Here is a 17,824-nt window from a genome sequence, read left to right on the forward strand (position 1 = left end):
AAGCACACACCATCCCACATATATTAGCTGCTAATGCAATTGATTACTTAAGAAAACAGGGGGGTAGAAAGAGAAAAATAATACCATGTCTCTCTGTTTTTAGATTTAATGCCCTCTTTGACGAATAATCTGTTATTCCTTATGCATAAGTGCTTTTTCCACAGGGAACAACAAATATAGACACAAAAGTCACACCTGAGGTTTCCTAGTTGAAAAGGGAACAAAGGTGAGTGAAACAGACACCTTTTAAGTTATCCTCACTTGAGCGCATTGGCAAGATTAAATCTGATAAAGTGGTCATTTGATCTGTGGTGTGATGTTCTGGGAGGACTCAGAGGCGATGCTTCCAGTATAAATGTAGGTGCCCTGCATGGATGGATTCACCAAGAGTTGGAACAGAGTATTGCTGCCAAATACTCAATATCATCTCATCTCTCAGTCATGAAGATTGATGTGGTGTTCCTGCTGGTGGGCGTTAGCGCTTGCTATGGTAACTAACTTATATTTTACAGAGTGCTTTGTAATGGTAATTAAACGATGATCTGCATTTAATTGTCTGTTAATGTGTTAACTGGCACCTCCTTTCACCTCCCACGCCTGCAGTTCCTAACAGAGTAGATTTATTGAACTTCCAAGGAAGTGGCATCATGCAAGTTGAATGATGGGAATTCGAAACATAGTAAGTGGGGGATACTGAGATTCACACCACCCATAGCATTACATGTTCACCAGTACAGCTCCCTGTAGTTCAGGCTTGCTGCCAGTGTCTGGTGCACTGGGGGTGAACTGTCAAGGGTTGCGCCCAGAGAGAAAGGGTTCCACATGCTGCAGGTATTTGGAGTAGAAGGTTTGCAGTTTATTTCCCATTTCCAGGAGTTACTTTCTAAATTTCAAACAGGCAGCAGATTTTCCTGAAACCTGTCAGAAAATGACGGCACAGTATAATTATCATAACTGCATCCAGACCGGAACAGACTGTGTTAGTCCGTACTCTGCAGCGTTCTGTTTAGAGGTGACGCAATGCACCAAGAAACATATATCACAGCCTGGAGAGAGTTATTCCAAGTAGACAGTTCTTTGGTGAAGTCTGTCCGAAGGTGGCAGTCAGGATTAGTATACATTTCTAAGCCCGTACAGACATTTTAAGCCTAGCTCCTTGCCCTGACGCCACCAATAGCAAATAAGAGGGAGATCAAGGGCAAAAGATAGGATGAGAAGTCAAACGTCCAATGTCAGGGATTAGAAGGTGTGTGATGTCACTTTATATCTAGTATTTTAGTGAATCGATATCCACGAAAGGGTTGCATGTTTTCATGAAGAAAGTATGTAGTATTGAAAGGGCTAATGGCAGATTCATAACTAACTTGCATAGAAACCCAATAAACATAAGGCCCCAAAAAGGCACATATACCAATTTCTGAGCCAATAAATTTGAATCTGATTATATGACGAAAGGTCCACATGCTCTATAAAGCCATAACTTCCAATATATTGAATTGATTATTACTAATTCTTTAAGGATGCTAAAGTGATCCTAGAACTGATAATGGATAGTATATCCATGGCGAACAGCTGCTTTTATCATTAGGCTTACTTCTTACCCCTCAAGCTTGTTATTAACTCTCGCAGCCCTTGTTACACAGGATTTCACTGAAAATGGAGTTTCCAACTGAGTTCCATGTTACCAATTTCAAACAAATTCAATATTTTATGGACAATAAACAGGAATAATTCCAAAAATGTTGTTGTACTTTATGGAATCAAAACGAATGATCTGCATGCACAGTGTCCATTCCCTGATAATTATGATATGAACTGTAGTTCAGAAGCAAATCACTCAAATGATCTCCTACAGAATATGTTATCACTACAGGCTCTATAGAAGTATCACTTCTATTCAATCATGCATCCTTTTTACATTTAGAATAGCTTTTAGCAGCTAACTGTTACATACATTGTTTTCAAAATAATGTTTGTGTTATAAAGAATGTTTTAAGCCGACCAACTGATGTTATGACTTGACCTCTAATGCTTTTAGAAGGATAATGCTGTTTATATTCTGGACCAATGTGTGTATATAAGGATTGATACATCAATTCTAAAAGTAAGTGAGTGAATGTGTGAAAAGAAAAATATATGTTGTTGACTACACAAATCTATTTGCGTTCGAGTATTTGAACAATACCAGTAGCAACACATTGTAGACTGAAGTCTTGTGTTTATATTTTTGTTCTAGGTTTTGTTCGCCAACATGGTGGTCATGATTATGTTAATCAAACCGAGGATAGTACAGTTCATAGCATAAAGGGGGTCATTCCGACCCTGGCGGTCATGGACCGCCAGGGCCGGGGACCGTTGATGCACCGCCAACTGTCTGGCGGTGCATCCAGGCCAATTCTGACCGCGGCGGTAAAGCCGCGGTCAGAAAAGGGAAACCGGCGGTTTCCCGCCGGTTTTCCCCTGGCCTGAGGAATCCTCCACGGCGGCGCTGCAGGCAGCGCCGCCATGGGGATTCCGACCCCCTTCCCGCCAGCCTGGTTCTGGCGGTTTTGACCGCCAGAACCTGGCTGGTGGGAACGGGTGTCGTGGGGCCCCTGGGGGCCCCACAAAGATTTTCAGTGTCTGCATAGCAGACACTGAAAATCGCGACGGGTGCAACTGCACCCGTCGCACCCTTTCCACTCCGCCGGCTCCATTCGGAGCCGGCATCCTCGTGGAAAGGGGTTTCCCGCTGGGCGGGCGGGCAGCCTTCTGGCGGTCGCCCGCCCTCCCAGCGGGAAACTCAGAATTACCGCAGCGGTCTTTTGACCGCGCGGCGATATTCTGACGGCGGGACTTTGGCGGGCGGTCTCCGCCGCCCGCCAAAGTCAGAATGACCCCCAAAGTGTCCTGTAATAATGACTGAGGTCCTCAAAGTAAATGCATGCACTAAAAATCAAAATCTAATCAAAATCATATTAGAAGGAAATCACTGAAATGATCTCTTACAAGTTATTGTGTCACTGTTGGTAACACAGAAGTAGCTCTGTGATCCAGTTACACGTGCTTTGTGTACTTAGTACAATGTTTTCAGCTGAATGTTAAGTCTTTAGAATAGTAAATTTGGTGTTCAGTCATTCCTAAACCCATAAAGTGGAAATGGAGAGATTGAAGAATAGTGTCAGAATGCCATATTTTTTAATGTAGTGTGGGATAGTTCATAGATTTTATGTCTGGCCAATGGAGATGCTCTGTTGTATAATTTAGGCTCATTCTATTTGGACATAACAATCTTATGGCCAATATGGCAATTACCCACTTGTCCTACCAAGTAATCTTTGGTCATTACTGGTAATGACCAAAGATTACTTAAAGGTGTGGGACTTTTATAACTTTACTGCTTCAACGTGATCTTGATATTGAACAATGTATTGTCTGTATTGTTTTAAAGTATATCCAAAGCAGTATCTGAGAGAGTGTAGGTGAAAGGAAAATATATAACGTGCTTACAAAAAATGTAATTGGCTTTATCCCACACTGCAGCATATTTCTGAGAGAGGCACTTACACGCTTTTATTATTGTTTCAGGTCATGTACGCCCACCCAGTGGTGGTAATGTCCCCAACACAAACTGTCTTGAAACAATTCTGGTAAGTTCCACAATTTAAAAGGTGTTGCTGATAGCAATACTTGAAAAAAGTGAACATTTTAAATTAGTGTATTGTGTGTTAACTAATTTGTAGCTTCTATCGGGATCAATTTTTGTGAGATTTCAAGTTCTGAACTGTTTGAGAGATCATTTTATAAGTAGCTCCATGCAAAGAGGGGAGTGTTCAGCGAAGCCTATAAAGTGCTATCACATTTGCTAAGAGTAACTTCAATGAATAACATTCACTGAAAATGAGGATATGTGTCCTAATACAACATTCTCAAAAGTGAGATTTTGATGTAGATGTCCATATAAAGTGTAAACCCTTTAAAAGTTTTAGGAAGGACGTATTTTACCTAATGTGTCACATATGCTTGATTCATATAGGAAATGTCACTGTTTAATTTCGAATTCTGTTGTATATTGAAATTCTAATAAAAAATGTTTGTGAAAAAAGGTGTAGTCGGGATATGCTACAAAGATGCACACAGAGACACTTAAGCATCATATTAACACGCATTGACACATTAACTCCATCCCCAATAATGTTATTCAGACATTTATAATTTAGACATCAGAATGATGCATTAGTGATGATCCTTGGATTTAACATCAAAGACTACGTTATATAGTATGGCACTATGCATCCCTATCCAGATAGACCAGATGACTAATGCATGATAAATAAACTACTTTTACATATTTTTGTTTTATTCTCTTTTAGAAAAAAGATGTGAAAAACCTTCTGGCTGCCCTACAAAACCTTTTCTGCTCTTACAAAAACTGCAAGGTAAAGATATTCTCTTCTCACATTTTGATTCATAGTTACTGTTCACTATTTCCATGAACAGCTCCTCTGGAACTGTGCTGTCTCCACTCAGAGGTTTCAGTGTCTCTGGGGACATTTACATATATATTTATATATATATATCGCTGTCTCCCTGAGGAAATGCTTCCCACAGAGGAATCCACACTACATGTCATTACCTTTCTCTGTAATGGTTGTTAGTCTTCTATGATAGCCCTGTCTGGAATACCTAACTAACAATGAAAGAACCACATCAGTGCCCACTTCCTGACTGCTCCTTCCCATATCCGGTATTCTTTCAATATTGAATAATCAAGTGTTTCTTGGTGCCTAAGTAATTCCTCTGACAATAATAATCATTATCGCTAGCTCATTAATTAGTGATGTGTTACATCACTGAGTTGATTCCTTTTCATAAAAAAATGTTGTGTGCATTTTAGTTCAACAGCTTGAATTACATCTTGTCCATTCAAACTTCTGTCATCCCAAGAGAAAAAAATGGAGTACCCTTAGCACACTGGATTCTATTACTAATTGTTATTTCAGCCCTATAAAATGCTAGACTGGCAGGATTAGCAATTAGTAACAACCCTGATTAGTATAATTACCTCTGGCATTCTTTCAGCCAAAATTCCAAAATCACATCACTGCTTTCAGATGAATTATCCTGATATCTATGCCTTATCACTTTCCACATGAACAAAATTCCACCTAGTATGCTCAAAAATTTCTTCAGTTTTATTCAATTCTACTCAATGGTAAATAATTGTCTTCACATAACTCTCCCTTGTGAAGTCTCCTTTCAAAGCACCAAGTGCTCCAAAACCATGGACTTTCATTTTAGGGGTTAGAGTCCACAAGTCTGACCTACGCTGAATTGTGTGTCACTTTGTGTAACCTCTGCCAAATTATTTTCCATGCTGCGTCCACTACATCTCACTGTTTACCACCTGGAGTTCCTTTCACCACTCTTCGTCCTCTGTTCCTTTTGTGTGCCCTGAAACTCACTGCATAGCTGGGCGTGCCAGACACCTTATCGCTAACCACATTTAGTGCTTTGCATCTCAATTCTGGCCATTCTGTGTGTTCTACACCCAATTGCACACAATTCCAGTTTCCCCACAGTAGGGCGTCTCCCACTTTATGTACTTTAAAAACCAGTGCCTTAGAAATGATGTACCCTAGCAGTTAAAAACAATATTTGTTTGGGCCCTACAACTCAGTGGCTGTAACTCTGTGCCCCTCTACCAGAATGTGTTTCCTGCAACTAAACAGACGGATCCATTAATCTGTTTACTCTGTTCACAATGTGAATTACATTATTTAACATATGTATAGTTATTCACAAATCTGTAAAACACTGATGTTAGTGTGAATCATTTTAAAATCAATTTATGAATCCAATAGCAAATGTTATTATGTTTAGCTCATGAATGATAACCAACTGTGAACCCTCCTCAGAACCCAGAACTGATTAAAAAACTCTTTAATTGTTTCTGTGGAGGGTTGGCAAGATTTTCCTTATTAATTCATAACAGTAAAACATGTTGACGGCCTTATATAAAATGAAATAATACAAACATATTCACAACTATGATCGCTTTAAAGAATTGATGTTCAGAATTTATTGTGAATAGCCACAAAAGAACCACAGGCGCTTTGCTTTGTAATTAAATTTGCAATACTTTTGCTACAGACGAAATGATCATTCTTTAATGCGAGAAGCTGTACTAAGGGACCCCAATTCCCATCATTCTTTGCCAGGCACCTGAGGAGGTGAGCCCTCCAGTGCGATATAATACAATTGACATCTCTGCAACCCATGATGTGAGAAGCTGCACAGTTGGGCTCCAAGCCCCACCACCCTTTGCCAATGACTATAGTGCTATTGTGTAGGAAAGTTGCCTTGTTCTACCTTGGCTACCCCCACTTTTGGCCTGTTTGTCAGTGTGTTTGACTGTGTCTACTGGGATCCTACTAACCAGGAACTCTGTAGTTATGCTCTCTCCCCTAAATGTAATTGTTGGTAACTGGTATCACTGTATTTCACCCACAATTGGCACACTGGTGTCCCATTAGAAGTCCCTAGTGCATGGTGCCTAGGTACCCAGGGCATTGGTGTTCCAGGGGATCCCAATGGGCTACTGCATATATTTTGTCACCCATAAAGAGCCCAAGCAAAGGGTTCTGCAGGACTGCCACTGCAGCCTGCAGCCTGCGGCCTGCGTGAAAAGGTGCAAACACCCTTTCACTGCCACTTTTCACTACACAAGGTTACTTATAAGTCACCCCTATGGCAGGCCTTCCAGCCCAGAGGGCAGGGTGGAAAGTACCTTGTGTGAGGGTACCCCTACACTAGCAGAGATGCCCCCACGAACTCCAGGTCCATTTTCCAGGACTTCATGAGTTCAGGGACGCCATTTTACTCATGTACTGTTGGAATCATACCCCAAGGCTTTTGCAAGCTTTGGTTGTATGACTCCATGCACTCTGGGAGCGCCTTAGAGGATCCCCAATATTGCCATTACAGCCTTCTGAGGGTTTCCAGGCAGCCCAAGATACTGCCGCCTCCCAGACAGGTTTCTCCCCTCCTGTTGCTTGAGAAGCTCAAGCCCAGGAAGGAAGAACAAAGGATTTTCTTTGGGAGAGGGGTGTTACACCCTTTCCCTTTGAAAATATGTGTTGCAGGCAGTGGAGCAATATCCTCCCAGGCCACTGGAAATGCTTTGAATGGCACACTTGGTGCCCTCCTTGCATAAACCAGTCTACACCGGTTCAGGGACACCGAGTCCCTGCTCTGGCGCGAAACTGGGCAAAGGAAAGGGGAGTGACCACTCCCCTGTCCATCACATCCCGGGGATGGTGCTTAGACCTTCTCCAGAGGGTCCCTGGGTTTTGTCATCTTGGAATCAAGATTGACAGGGAACTCTGGGAGCATCTGATTGGCCAGTGCCAGCAGGTGACGACAGAACCCCATCCTGATAGGTGGTCACTCAGCTAGGTGACCAATCCTCCTTTCAGGGCTATTTAGGGTCTGTCCTTTGGGTGTCTTCAGATTCGGATTGCAAGACTCCAGCAGGCATCCTTTGCACCCTCTACCTCTGACTGAAGAAACTGCATCTGGACTCTTCAGGACCCTACAAGCTGCAACAAAGAAGCAAGACGCCTTCTGCAACATTGGATCTCTGAGGTCTTCCAGCAAGTGCAACATAGCGAGCTTTGCGTGTGCTAAAGCTTGTTTGCGGACTCCGATGACACAAACCTGACGGCAATCCTCCATCAGGCGTTGGACATCACCTGCAGCCTCCAGGAACCCAACTTCATCTTATTGGGTGCAGTGCTGACTCTTCTTTTCACCTGTGGTTCACCTTTTGCCACTTCATCCAGGTTGGTACAGTCTCCTGCCCTTCCTGGATTCTCCTGTGGTTCTTGGACTTGGTCCCCCTTTTCCACAGGTCCTTTGGTCCAGGAATCCACTATTGGTGGCTTGCAGTTTCTTCTGGGTTTTGCACTATTCTTCTTTACTTCTCTGTGTGTTCTGGGAAACTGTGATTTACTCCTGTTTTCCTGGTCGCTGGGGTGGGTCGTGGTACTTACCTTTGGCCTTTACTAGTACTCCCAGTTCTTCTCTACACACTACACTTTCCTAGGTGGGGGACTGACTTGTGCATTCCACGTTCTTAGTATATGGTTTGTGCTACCCCAGGCCCATTTCTAACTATTGTGATTTTCACTATTTGCTTTGTTTTCTAACAGTTTTTTGGCCTATTTCTGCATACTAGTGTATATATTTGTGTATTACTTAAGAGAGTATAGACTCTCTGGTATTTTTGGTATTTGTGCCACCAAAATAAAGTACCCTTATTTTGGTAACACTGAGTGTTCTCTTTCATGTGTGTAAGTACTACATGTTAAAACAGTGGTATTGCATGAGCTTTGCAGGTCTCGTATAAAAGGCTTGGCTGCTCATCCACAGCTACCTCTAGAGAGCCTGGTTTCTAGACACTGACTACACTACACCAATAAGGGATTCTGGACCTCGTATAAGGTGTAAATACCATAAGTAGCCACTTCACACCAGGCCAGCCTCCTACACATTGATGTCCCTGCAGTGCCATGGCTACACCTGTACAAAAGGCAGGGTCAAGGGCCTGCCTGCCCCTGTCAAAGCCAGGATAAGGGAGCACATGACTACTAGCTCCCTTGAATGTGTTATTACATCTACTTAACAATGGATGATATTTGTTCCATAAGGTACTGTTTGATTCCCCCACCTCTACTATAACAGGTTTCTTCCCCTAAATACTGTGTTATTGGTGCAGTTTCTGTGATTGTGACTGTAACTGGTTCTGCAGCTACGGTAAAAAGCAAAACAACCTTCACCCTCAGGATCTTCAGGAGCAGGAAAAAGACAAATAAACACACTGCGGAACAATCTGTAGCGGAGGTTATAGATAATTTACTCAAGGAGGCAGAATGGTTGTTGAATGAGCATTGTGTGATGGCTGACAAAGATATTTGAAAATTAGAGTCCCCAAAGCACTTCCATCTCAACCTCTAACTAAGCAAACCTTGACAGAACTAGCCAATGACAAATGATTACAACCAGTCTACAGAGGGCCCAAAGACAATTTAATCAGATGTGGAGGCTGTCTATCTCTAATCCCATACCTCGTTTGTAGTAATAGGTTTTCACCCTTGCAGAATCAAGAGTGCAGAAAACCCACAGTTTAGGATTCAGCCCCATGTCAAAACTACATACTCTAGTCCTCCATAGAAGTTGGAGAACTTGACAAGCCTTTAGAAAAAAAAGAGCTGACTTAAAGCAAACTATGGTGATGTTGATTGATTTATTTTGTAGTCAGACCCCAGGCTTAATATTGAATGTCCAATCTACAATTGATATCAGTAATAGCAAATGCCTTAATACTTCTGTGCCTAGTATAGATAGAGCTTTACATAGCAAGAGAATGATGACTGAGAAAGCTAACACAGCAGAACATGTGTTTTATACAAATGAGAGAGGAATAGTGGGTAGCATCAATACCACACATGATACTTGAATTAGATGCTAACAATGAAAAGTCTCTGGTGATGGAAATGGTAAAAATGTATCAGATATTTATGATCCCTCAGGGCTCAACTGCATTACACACCTATAAACCCAATGAAATGGCCCATGATCGCTAAGACCCATTTTTTTATGCACTGATCAAGGAGGAATGTTAACAGTTTTAATTGTGATTTATCTCCCCTCATTTGGATTCACACACCTAGAGCTAGCAATGCCTCTGAGAGTGAGGTCTATATTATTAAAGCCCTTAAGCAAGTTTAGTTGAAGAATGGGGTTTTCTATCATTTAATCGGACATAATTGGTGTGAAACACTATCCACACCCTAGTGGAGGTTGGGATTATATCAAGATGAACCTTGCCTACCCTAGATTAGCTAAGGGATTAGTCACGCGTGGCCTGAGGACCGATCCTCCAATTTAAAATGGCCACCAAAAGTGACAAACTCCCTCACCAAAGAATGCTTTGAAACCCTAATGTCCAACTGCTGACACCGTAGAACAGGTCCCAGGTGGAGCACACTGATTTATAAGGAAGGGGATTACCACATCTAATAATGTCCATCTTTAATGTATTAGTTATACCGCAGTTGGGAAGTACGTACTATTGATGATTTATTTCAAGGAAATCAATCCTGTGACTCGAAAATGGTGTCTAAATTAATGGGTACCTCTTCTACACCCTTAGCCTCAGATTATTGCACCCCATGCTGACCATGTGGTATGTCCAAGTTTATATTTTGAGATTAAATATATTTATAACCCCTCAATCATTAACTGTACTCCTTTTGTTCAGTCTAGTGTGGGAAACGTTGATACTGTTGATATTATGCTGGATAATAAAGTGAGCAGATTGTGTAAAACCTAGAAACATCATTATTATAAGCTGGAACGTTGTCAGCTTAAAATCAAAACGGTCACATAAAGATTGAGGACATTTTACATCTCTATGATAAGATGGAACGTTGTCGGCTTACAATCAAAACTGTCACATAAAGATTGAGGACATTTTACAGGTAGCTTTGTTTTCTGTTTATTCTATGAACTATGAGCTACTGATAGTGCTTATAGGTTGGACTATGGTAACTTCCAAGTTGCAGATGAATATTCAAGTGCAGCCAGGTTTCTGGTGGTTTGGGCATGTGTCTGAGAAACTCCCTACATTGTGATATCTGGAAACGTTTACTGCTCTTCAGAGATACTGGGAAGAAGAGAATTAATAAAGACAGCTGGATTACACACAAAAAAGCTCTGTGGGTGGCTAAGATACTTTGGGATATACTTCATGGACAAATTGGTGCAAGAAGCCAAGGATAAAAATTCTAAGCAGTTCTTGCATCTGGACACCCATGGAGGCAAGAGTGGCATAATAAGCAAGAGGCGTTTGTGCTAGCTGGTGAGCCGTTGGCTCACTTCAGAGCGCTTTACTCCAAGGAATATTAAGAATTTTCTTGCTCCATCTTCTGTGGGCAATCCTCTGATCAATCACCATCTAACACTAAACAATAAATTTTTCCCTAGCTGACAATGCAGCAGCCCTCATGGCCCACAAAACATGGTCTCACAAAGATCGAGGAAAGTATCAACCCATCAGCTTAATAGACAACGTGCAAAACATACTCTGCAAGCAGGTCTGGATAAGCCTATATCCTGAATATCTGTGTACTCAATGATAAGCCACCTCCAAGCAGGCTTTAGATCAAAAACTAGCATGAAAGACCAGGCCTTCTTAATTCAACTGATTAGGTGTAAGACCGTGAATATAGGGAAGGGTAGCCTATACATCACCTTTGTTGATTTGCAAGCGGTATTTGATACAGTCCAAATGGCCAAGCTTTGGCAGGTTCATAGTGATATGGAGATTCTGCTAGACATGGTAACTAGGTGGTTATATACTGGCAACTACGCATGGGCCTGTAGTGACCCTAATAGAGAACTTACAAAGAAAATAGAAATCAATCAAGGGGTCCAACAGGGTTGTGGTTTGGCATCAACAATATACACCTCTCAAAATGACTCTACAATGATGGATGGACTGAAAATCCAAGCATTATTTTTTGTTGATGATAGACTTTTGATTTCAAAAACACAGAAAGGCCTCCTTACTTTGATTGAGAGATTTAGCCAGTTTTGTGGGACTAATGGCTCTGAATTAAATGTCTTAAAAATGAAACTAATGACTTTTACTATTAAGGATGCACACAAGTAGATAGTACGAATGGGTACTAATTATAGGAAGATTCAACAACTTTGGTTAACCAGGTATAGGACTGTCTGTTAAGGACAGGTGGGGTGAGCAAATTGAGCAAACAGGTGTTGTTTAAAGCATAGGGCAACCGCCATTGTCAAGTTCTTTAGGGATTGTAAAAATTACCCAGACCCCCCCATACTAAAGGTTTGTAGAGCTCAGGCTGTTAGTGCTGTGATTAATTGATCCGAAATGTGGGTCCATTGTGGAGTTGAAGCTCTTTTACCACCAGAGAGTTCCTTTATGCATTCCTTATTAAGGCTCCCACAGAGCTGTCCTCTCTTCCACTTGCATTTAGACCTAGGTGTTCAGGAGATAAATGACCACACCAGATTGAAACCCGACTTGTACTGGATTTAAGTGTGGTCTATCAAAATACTAGCTCACCACAGAGCTAGACTTCGCAATGTGATCAGTAGAACCCAGGTGTTAAAATATCCCCTGGCTAAAGTACATACAAGATTGGATAAATAATCTAGCCTTGAGAGAGCCATGGGAGATTCTAACCTCTATTACCCCTAATACACGCCTAATTGTAAAAAAAATATTTTAGAAGATGTCCTGAACAGAAGAGTGAACACTCCATCTTGGGGGAGTTTAACGGACACTTTTATAAATATGAAGGTTGATTTTTATTTTGAGGAATTCCTAGATTTGTTTTTATCACCTCTATCTAGGAAATTGCACATCCAGTTAAGGCAGGGTACACTTCCTCTGGCCTCTCTCACAAGATATTGGTTGAACCTAAAGTTTAGCCAAGGTACATGCTCTGCTTGTAATTTAGGTCAAGAAAATGTTGAACCCATTCTTTCTTTTTTTGACCTGCGTATAGCTATCTGCAGTTAAAATGTATTAAATGCTTATTGTTGTCATTTTGGCTTAAGCAGTACTGGGAGTCCTTGAGGGTTGTAGAGCAAATACAATCCCAATGATTGTGATCCATGACTTCAGTTTTTTCTATACTGCATGGTTGGTAAGAATAAAGCCCTTGGAGGCACATATTTACAACCCCCTGCTCAACCATGGAGTCACCTTTTTGGACGCTCCGGCAGCACAGACTGTGATCCAAATCTATGAAGCCATGCAAAACCACTTTGCTTGGCTTTGACTGGCCTCATAGATACTGGAGTAAGGCAAGGAAGCACAAGTCACTGCTTGCCTTAATCTGCACCAGGGGGGCGTTAAATGAGCGTTGCATTGTGTTTTCCCACACAACTTCCATGGGTTTTGACGCATTCCCTGATTTTACAAGGACATATAAACCTGGGAATATGTCAAAATCTTTCACCTCCCCAGGGCAGGCGTAATGAGAAGATATATTTTATTTCTTGTTGTTGTTTCTTCTTTCTATGTGTGCTACATTCTGCAGAACAAAGAGAAGTGATGATTTCTTTTTGAAAAGCAAGGAGGACCTTGCACTGTGATAGAGATTGGGAATGTCAGCATTGGACGTTTTTTTAATTCATTTTAATCTAGTATTTTCCACCTGTCTTTTATCTGTATTGAATTCTATGTTGCTGATGAATCTGTGAAATTCAAACTGGCAAATTAATAAATATACTGGGATCAAACTTACATTTGCTTTAAATAATATTAAACTTTTTTTCCTAATTAATATCTATTGCAGTGGTGTAGCATTAGTCCCTACAGCCTCTGCGGTTGCGGGGGGAGGCAAGATCCAGCATGCCCAGGGTGTAACAAAAGCCGGTTAAGCCTGAATATTTCTAAGATATATAAGGCTAAGGGGCCCCTCATCACATTCTGCAGCGGGCTCTATCATTTTGTGTTACACCACTAATATACTGCAGAAGCATGAATAAGTATCCAGTCTCTACCTTTACGTTTGCTTGATAGATTTTTAACCTTTTTTAGCAAGTATTGTCTTATAATTATTTGGGGAGACTTCAATATGTCATTTGAACCATGTGTGCTGGTAACAGATTTAGCAAAGGATGAGGATTGCTATTGGGGCATCCTGGAATTAACTGCACCTCTGACGACAGAACTTAACAGGTCAGCACTGGGACTTGTTGAGCTCACAATATTATATGGTCTATGGGCTTACAACGGCCATTTCCCCTCAGAGAGGCACATATAGTAGCAATATTATTTTTTACTTCTTGATGTATGCCTAAGGCAAGAATTGGTTGACATAATGGTCACATGAAAGTGGCCATAACCCTGGGTCCTCCATTTAACTGTATCTTTGATTGATGATTTATCATACACCGCGAACTCTGGAGGCAATGAATAAGTTATCACTACCAATAGAAGGAATGTAAAGTGGGTGGATATAGATGGCACCCCAATGGTCATTGTATCATTCTATGAACTTGTAATTTACATTGCTTCCCTCTACCATGCTTGTGTAGGCACAATAACCTGAAATAACGTTTTTGAAAGATATCAGAACAGAGACAGTAGTAGTTTGATTGTGACTGTTGGACAATTAAGAGCCTATTGGTTACTGCTATTAAGCAGGGGAGGGGGCAAAGTTAAATAGGAACTAACAGGAAAAGCTTACAAAAAAAATTCAAAGGAGCAATGTTTACATACATACATAAATATGTTGAAACATTTTGGTTCACAATAAATGCAGTGGGGGGCATAAGAATGCTATGAGATAAGAAGTTCCTATCCAGTGAAAAGAATGGGTTGTGCATCTTAAAGCTCTTTATAGTGATTATTTAGAAGCTGACAATCTTAATGCTCAAATAGAATTTCTTTATGGCCAGCAAAAGAACACTTTTACCTTTGCTATTACTTTGACATGTTCTGAAATGTTATCAGTTGTTACCTTATTTAAATGCCCTCTCAAATACCATAGGAACAGGCGGTCTGGTACGACACTCATGGAAGAGTGCAAAAATAGTACTACCAATTGTTATACAAGGATGTTGTAATATACCTGGCAACTAGCAATCAATCAGTTTGATTGATAATATGCAGTAGATATTCTTCACCCTGTTCTCAATAGGCTCATAACCTGGATTATTGAAAACGAGATTTTGAATCCATACTAGGCCATATTTAGACCAAAGACAAGTATGGTTGAATAGATCTTTTGCTTCATTTTGGACTAAATGAAGGACTGTGGACATTGGCCTGAGCACCTTATATGTTGCTTCTTCGATTTACAGGGAGCTTTTAACATGGTCATGGCCCCAGAGTGAAACTATGGAGGGTACCTGCAGAGATAGAAGTTTCTTCAGACTTGTTGGATTTTGTAAGAAGGATTTACACAGACAATTATGCTCTGGTCCGGCAAAATCAAACAATCAATCAATCAATCATGACATTTGTAAAGCACAGCGATATCACCCCTAAGGGTATTAGGGTGCTGAGGGTGCCATGCCTCTGTCAAAAATCCACGTCTTGAGTCTCCTTTTGAAGTCTGCCAGGGAGGGAGCTTTTCAGAGGAGTGGGAGCAGGCTATTGCAGGACTTGGCTGCTGTGTAGGAGAAGGAGCTGCCTCTGCTGCAGCTGCAATGGATGCAAGGGGTTTGTGAGAGGTTTGGCAAGGTGGAGCTTAGTTGTCTTGCTAGGACGTAGAAGTGGTTGATGTGGGATGAATAGGTTGTGGAGATCTTTGTATGCAAGTGTAAGGATTTTAAATTGGCATCTCTTCTGGATGGGGAGCCAGTGGAGGTTCCTGAGGTGTGGGGTGATGCGTGACTGCTTGGGGAGGTTGAGGATGAGCCTGCCTGCAGTGCTCTGAAGAGTCTGGAGTTTTAAGCAGCTGGGAGGACACTTGAGTGTAGAGAGCATTGCCATACTTGAGGTGGCTGATGACCAGGGCATGCATGACTGCCTTTTTGGTATATGTAGGGATCCATATGAAGACTCAGCGGATCATATGGAAGATGTAGAAGAAGAAGGAGGCGACTTAGTTTACTTGTCGATTCATGGATAGTTGGCAGTCGAGGATGATGTTGAGGCTTCATGCGGGGTCTGATGGAGATCGCATTGGTCGGAATTCTGCTGCCCGCCAGTTGTGGTCCCATATGGAGGTGTTCTTTACAAAGATCAGGAATTCAGTTTTGTTGGTGTTTAGTTTGAGTGAACTGTTTTTGATCCATGTTTCTACGTTGGTCATGGCATTGCGGAAGTTGGATTTGGCGCTGTGGGGGGTCTTCGATGAGTGAGATTATTGGAGTGTTGTCATAGAAGGAGACTATATTGAATCCTTACGATCTGTCTATGTCTGTGAAGGAGGTCATGTAGTTGTTGAAGAGGGTTGGGCTGAGAGAGGATCCCGGGGTACACCACAGGTGATTTATTTTGGGTGTAGAAGTAAAGGAAAGAAATTGGATGCTCTGCATGAGGCCTGAGAGAAAAGAGGTGACCCACTTAAGGGAATTCCATTGAATGCCTATGTTGTGGAGTCTGTTGAGGAGAGTGTTGTTGGAGAGTGTATTGAACACTGCAGAGAGGTCAAGAAAGATCAGAGCTTCTGGCTCTCCTTGGTCAAGGAGGGTCCTGATATCGTCTGTGGTGTCAATCAGTGCATTCTTCGTGTTGTGGTTGGCCTTAAATCCTGATTGTGAGGTGTCGAGAAGGTGGTTTCATTCGAGGTAGTCGGTCAGCTGTAGGATGATGGCTTTCTCAAGCACAATGGCCGAGAAGTGAAATAGGGAGCTCAGTCTGTAGTTTTTGAGGTTGCTGGGGTCATCAGAGGGTTTCTTTAGGATGGGACTGACCTCTGCATGCTTTCATTCGTCCGGGAAGATTGATGTGGAGATGGAGGTGTTGAGGATAGGGGTTAGTTCCTTGCTAATAGCAATGGCTCTGAGGTTGAAAATCCATTGTGCTCTTTTTGCTGTCTTGATATGGTGGTGGTAGTTGTTGAGGGTTGCCTTGTAGGTGACTCTGTTAGAGGGGGCGTTGGTCACGTGCATTGTTTCTCAAGTTGGTGGAAGTCACATGTGGAGATTTGAAGTGTACCATCTCACTGGCTTGGCTGTATTGTTGGGTTTAGTTGGTTTCATTGGGGCGACTCTGTTGGAACAGTTGGTGATCCGAGAGGAGAGGTTTTTGACAGCCTAGTTGGGATGGAGGTATTCCATGGGCTTGGGTTTAGTGGTGCCTATGGCCTGTGCCCATCGGGTCTTAGTTACCTTGTCACAGCTTCGGTGGGGGTGCTAAGGTGCTTTGAGGTGGTGTTCTGGGAAATGGAGATGGTGAAGCAGATGATAACGTGGTCGGTCCTGGTGAGTTCAGTCACATGGGCGAAAATGATCTGTTGCTAGAAGTGAAGATGGCATCCAGTGTGTATCCGGCTTTGTGCCTGGGTTTGGTGACCAGTTGGGTGAGGCCGATGTTGCTGAGGTTTTTCATGAGGGAAGTGGAATTGGTGTCGCTGGGATCGTTAAGCTGGAAATTGAATTTGCCCAATAGGAAGCACTGAAGGGAGTCAATGGTGAGGTAGGCAGTGAGGTTGGCAATGGAGTTGCAGAAGGCTGGGCGTGGTCCTGGTCGCCTGTATGCAAGGCTGCCTCACCCCCTGGTGTTAGTATCAGTCTGCAGTTAGATCGTCGTCAGTGATGGTGCATTGGATGGTTTCCTTGAAGATGATGGCGATGCTCCCGCCATATTTGTTGGTGAGATCTCGGTGTACTAAGTTATAGCCATCAGGGGTAGCAGTGGCAATGTCTGGGTCTGAGGAAAATGATTGCCATGTTTCAATGATGAAGGTGATGTTCGGGTCGTTGGTGGTGATGGTGTCCCAGATTTACATGGTGTGTTTACATAAGGAGCAGGCTTTCAGCAGGATGAAGTGGAGTTGTGCTTGGTTGTTTGTAGTCTTCTGTGTAGGTGCAGTGCAGGCATTAGTGAGTACAGGTGGGTCTGTGTTCCAGAAGAAACAACAAACTGTCCAAAGGATAGATGTTAGAAGGGCTGATTTTAGCTTTTACCCATATCCTCTTCATTAGTTTACTCTCTGATGATGATTCTTTATTAATATGTAGATCCCAGAAAGGGCTTCAAATTTTGGTACAGAGGTTTGCCACTTTTAGGAGCAATGATGTCTTGCAGATTAACACACCGAAGACTAAATTTAATCCCCAT

General features: G+C 42.1%; 1 protein-coding gene across 1 annotated transcript in view; it reads left to right on the forward strand.

Moving 5' to 3' along the window:
- Positions 1-398: 398 nt before the first annotated feature.
- Positions 399-17,824, forward strand: part of LOC138260828 (ranaspumin-like) — a 53,370-nt gene continuing 35,944 nt past the window's right edge. Inside the window, exons 1-3 of the mRNA XM_069209252.1 lie at positions 399-490; positions 3,568-3,629; positions 4,353-4,418. Of these exons, the coding sequence (XP_069065353.1) occupies positions 442-490; positions 3,568-3,629; positions 4,353-4,418 (177 nt within the window). The 5' untranslated portion in view covers positions 399-441. The remainder of the gene's footprint in view (positions 491-3,567; positions 3,630-4,352; positions 4,419-17,824) is intronic.

This window comes from Pleurodeles waltl, chromosome 10, assembly GCF_031143425.1.
Source record: "Pleurodeles waltl isolate 20211129_DDA chromosome 10, aPleWal1.hap1.20221129, whole genome shotgun sequence".
Taxonomy (NCBI): Eukaryota; Metazoa; Chordata; class Amphibia; order Caudata; family Salamandridae; genus Pleurodeles; species Pleurodeles waltl.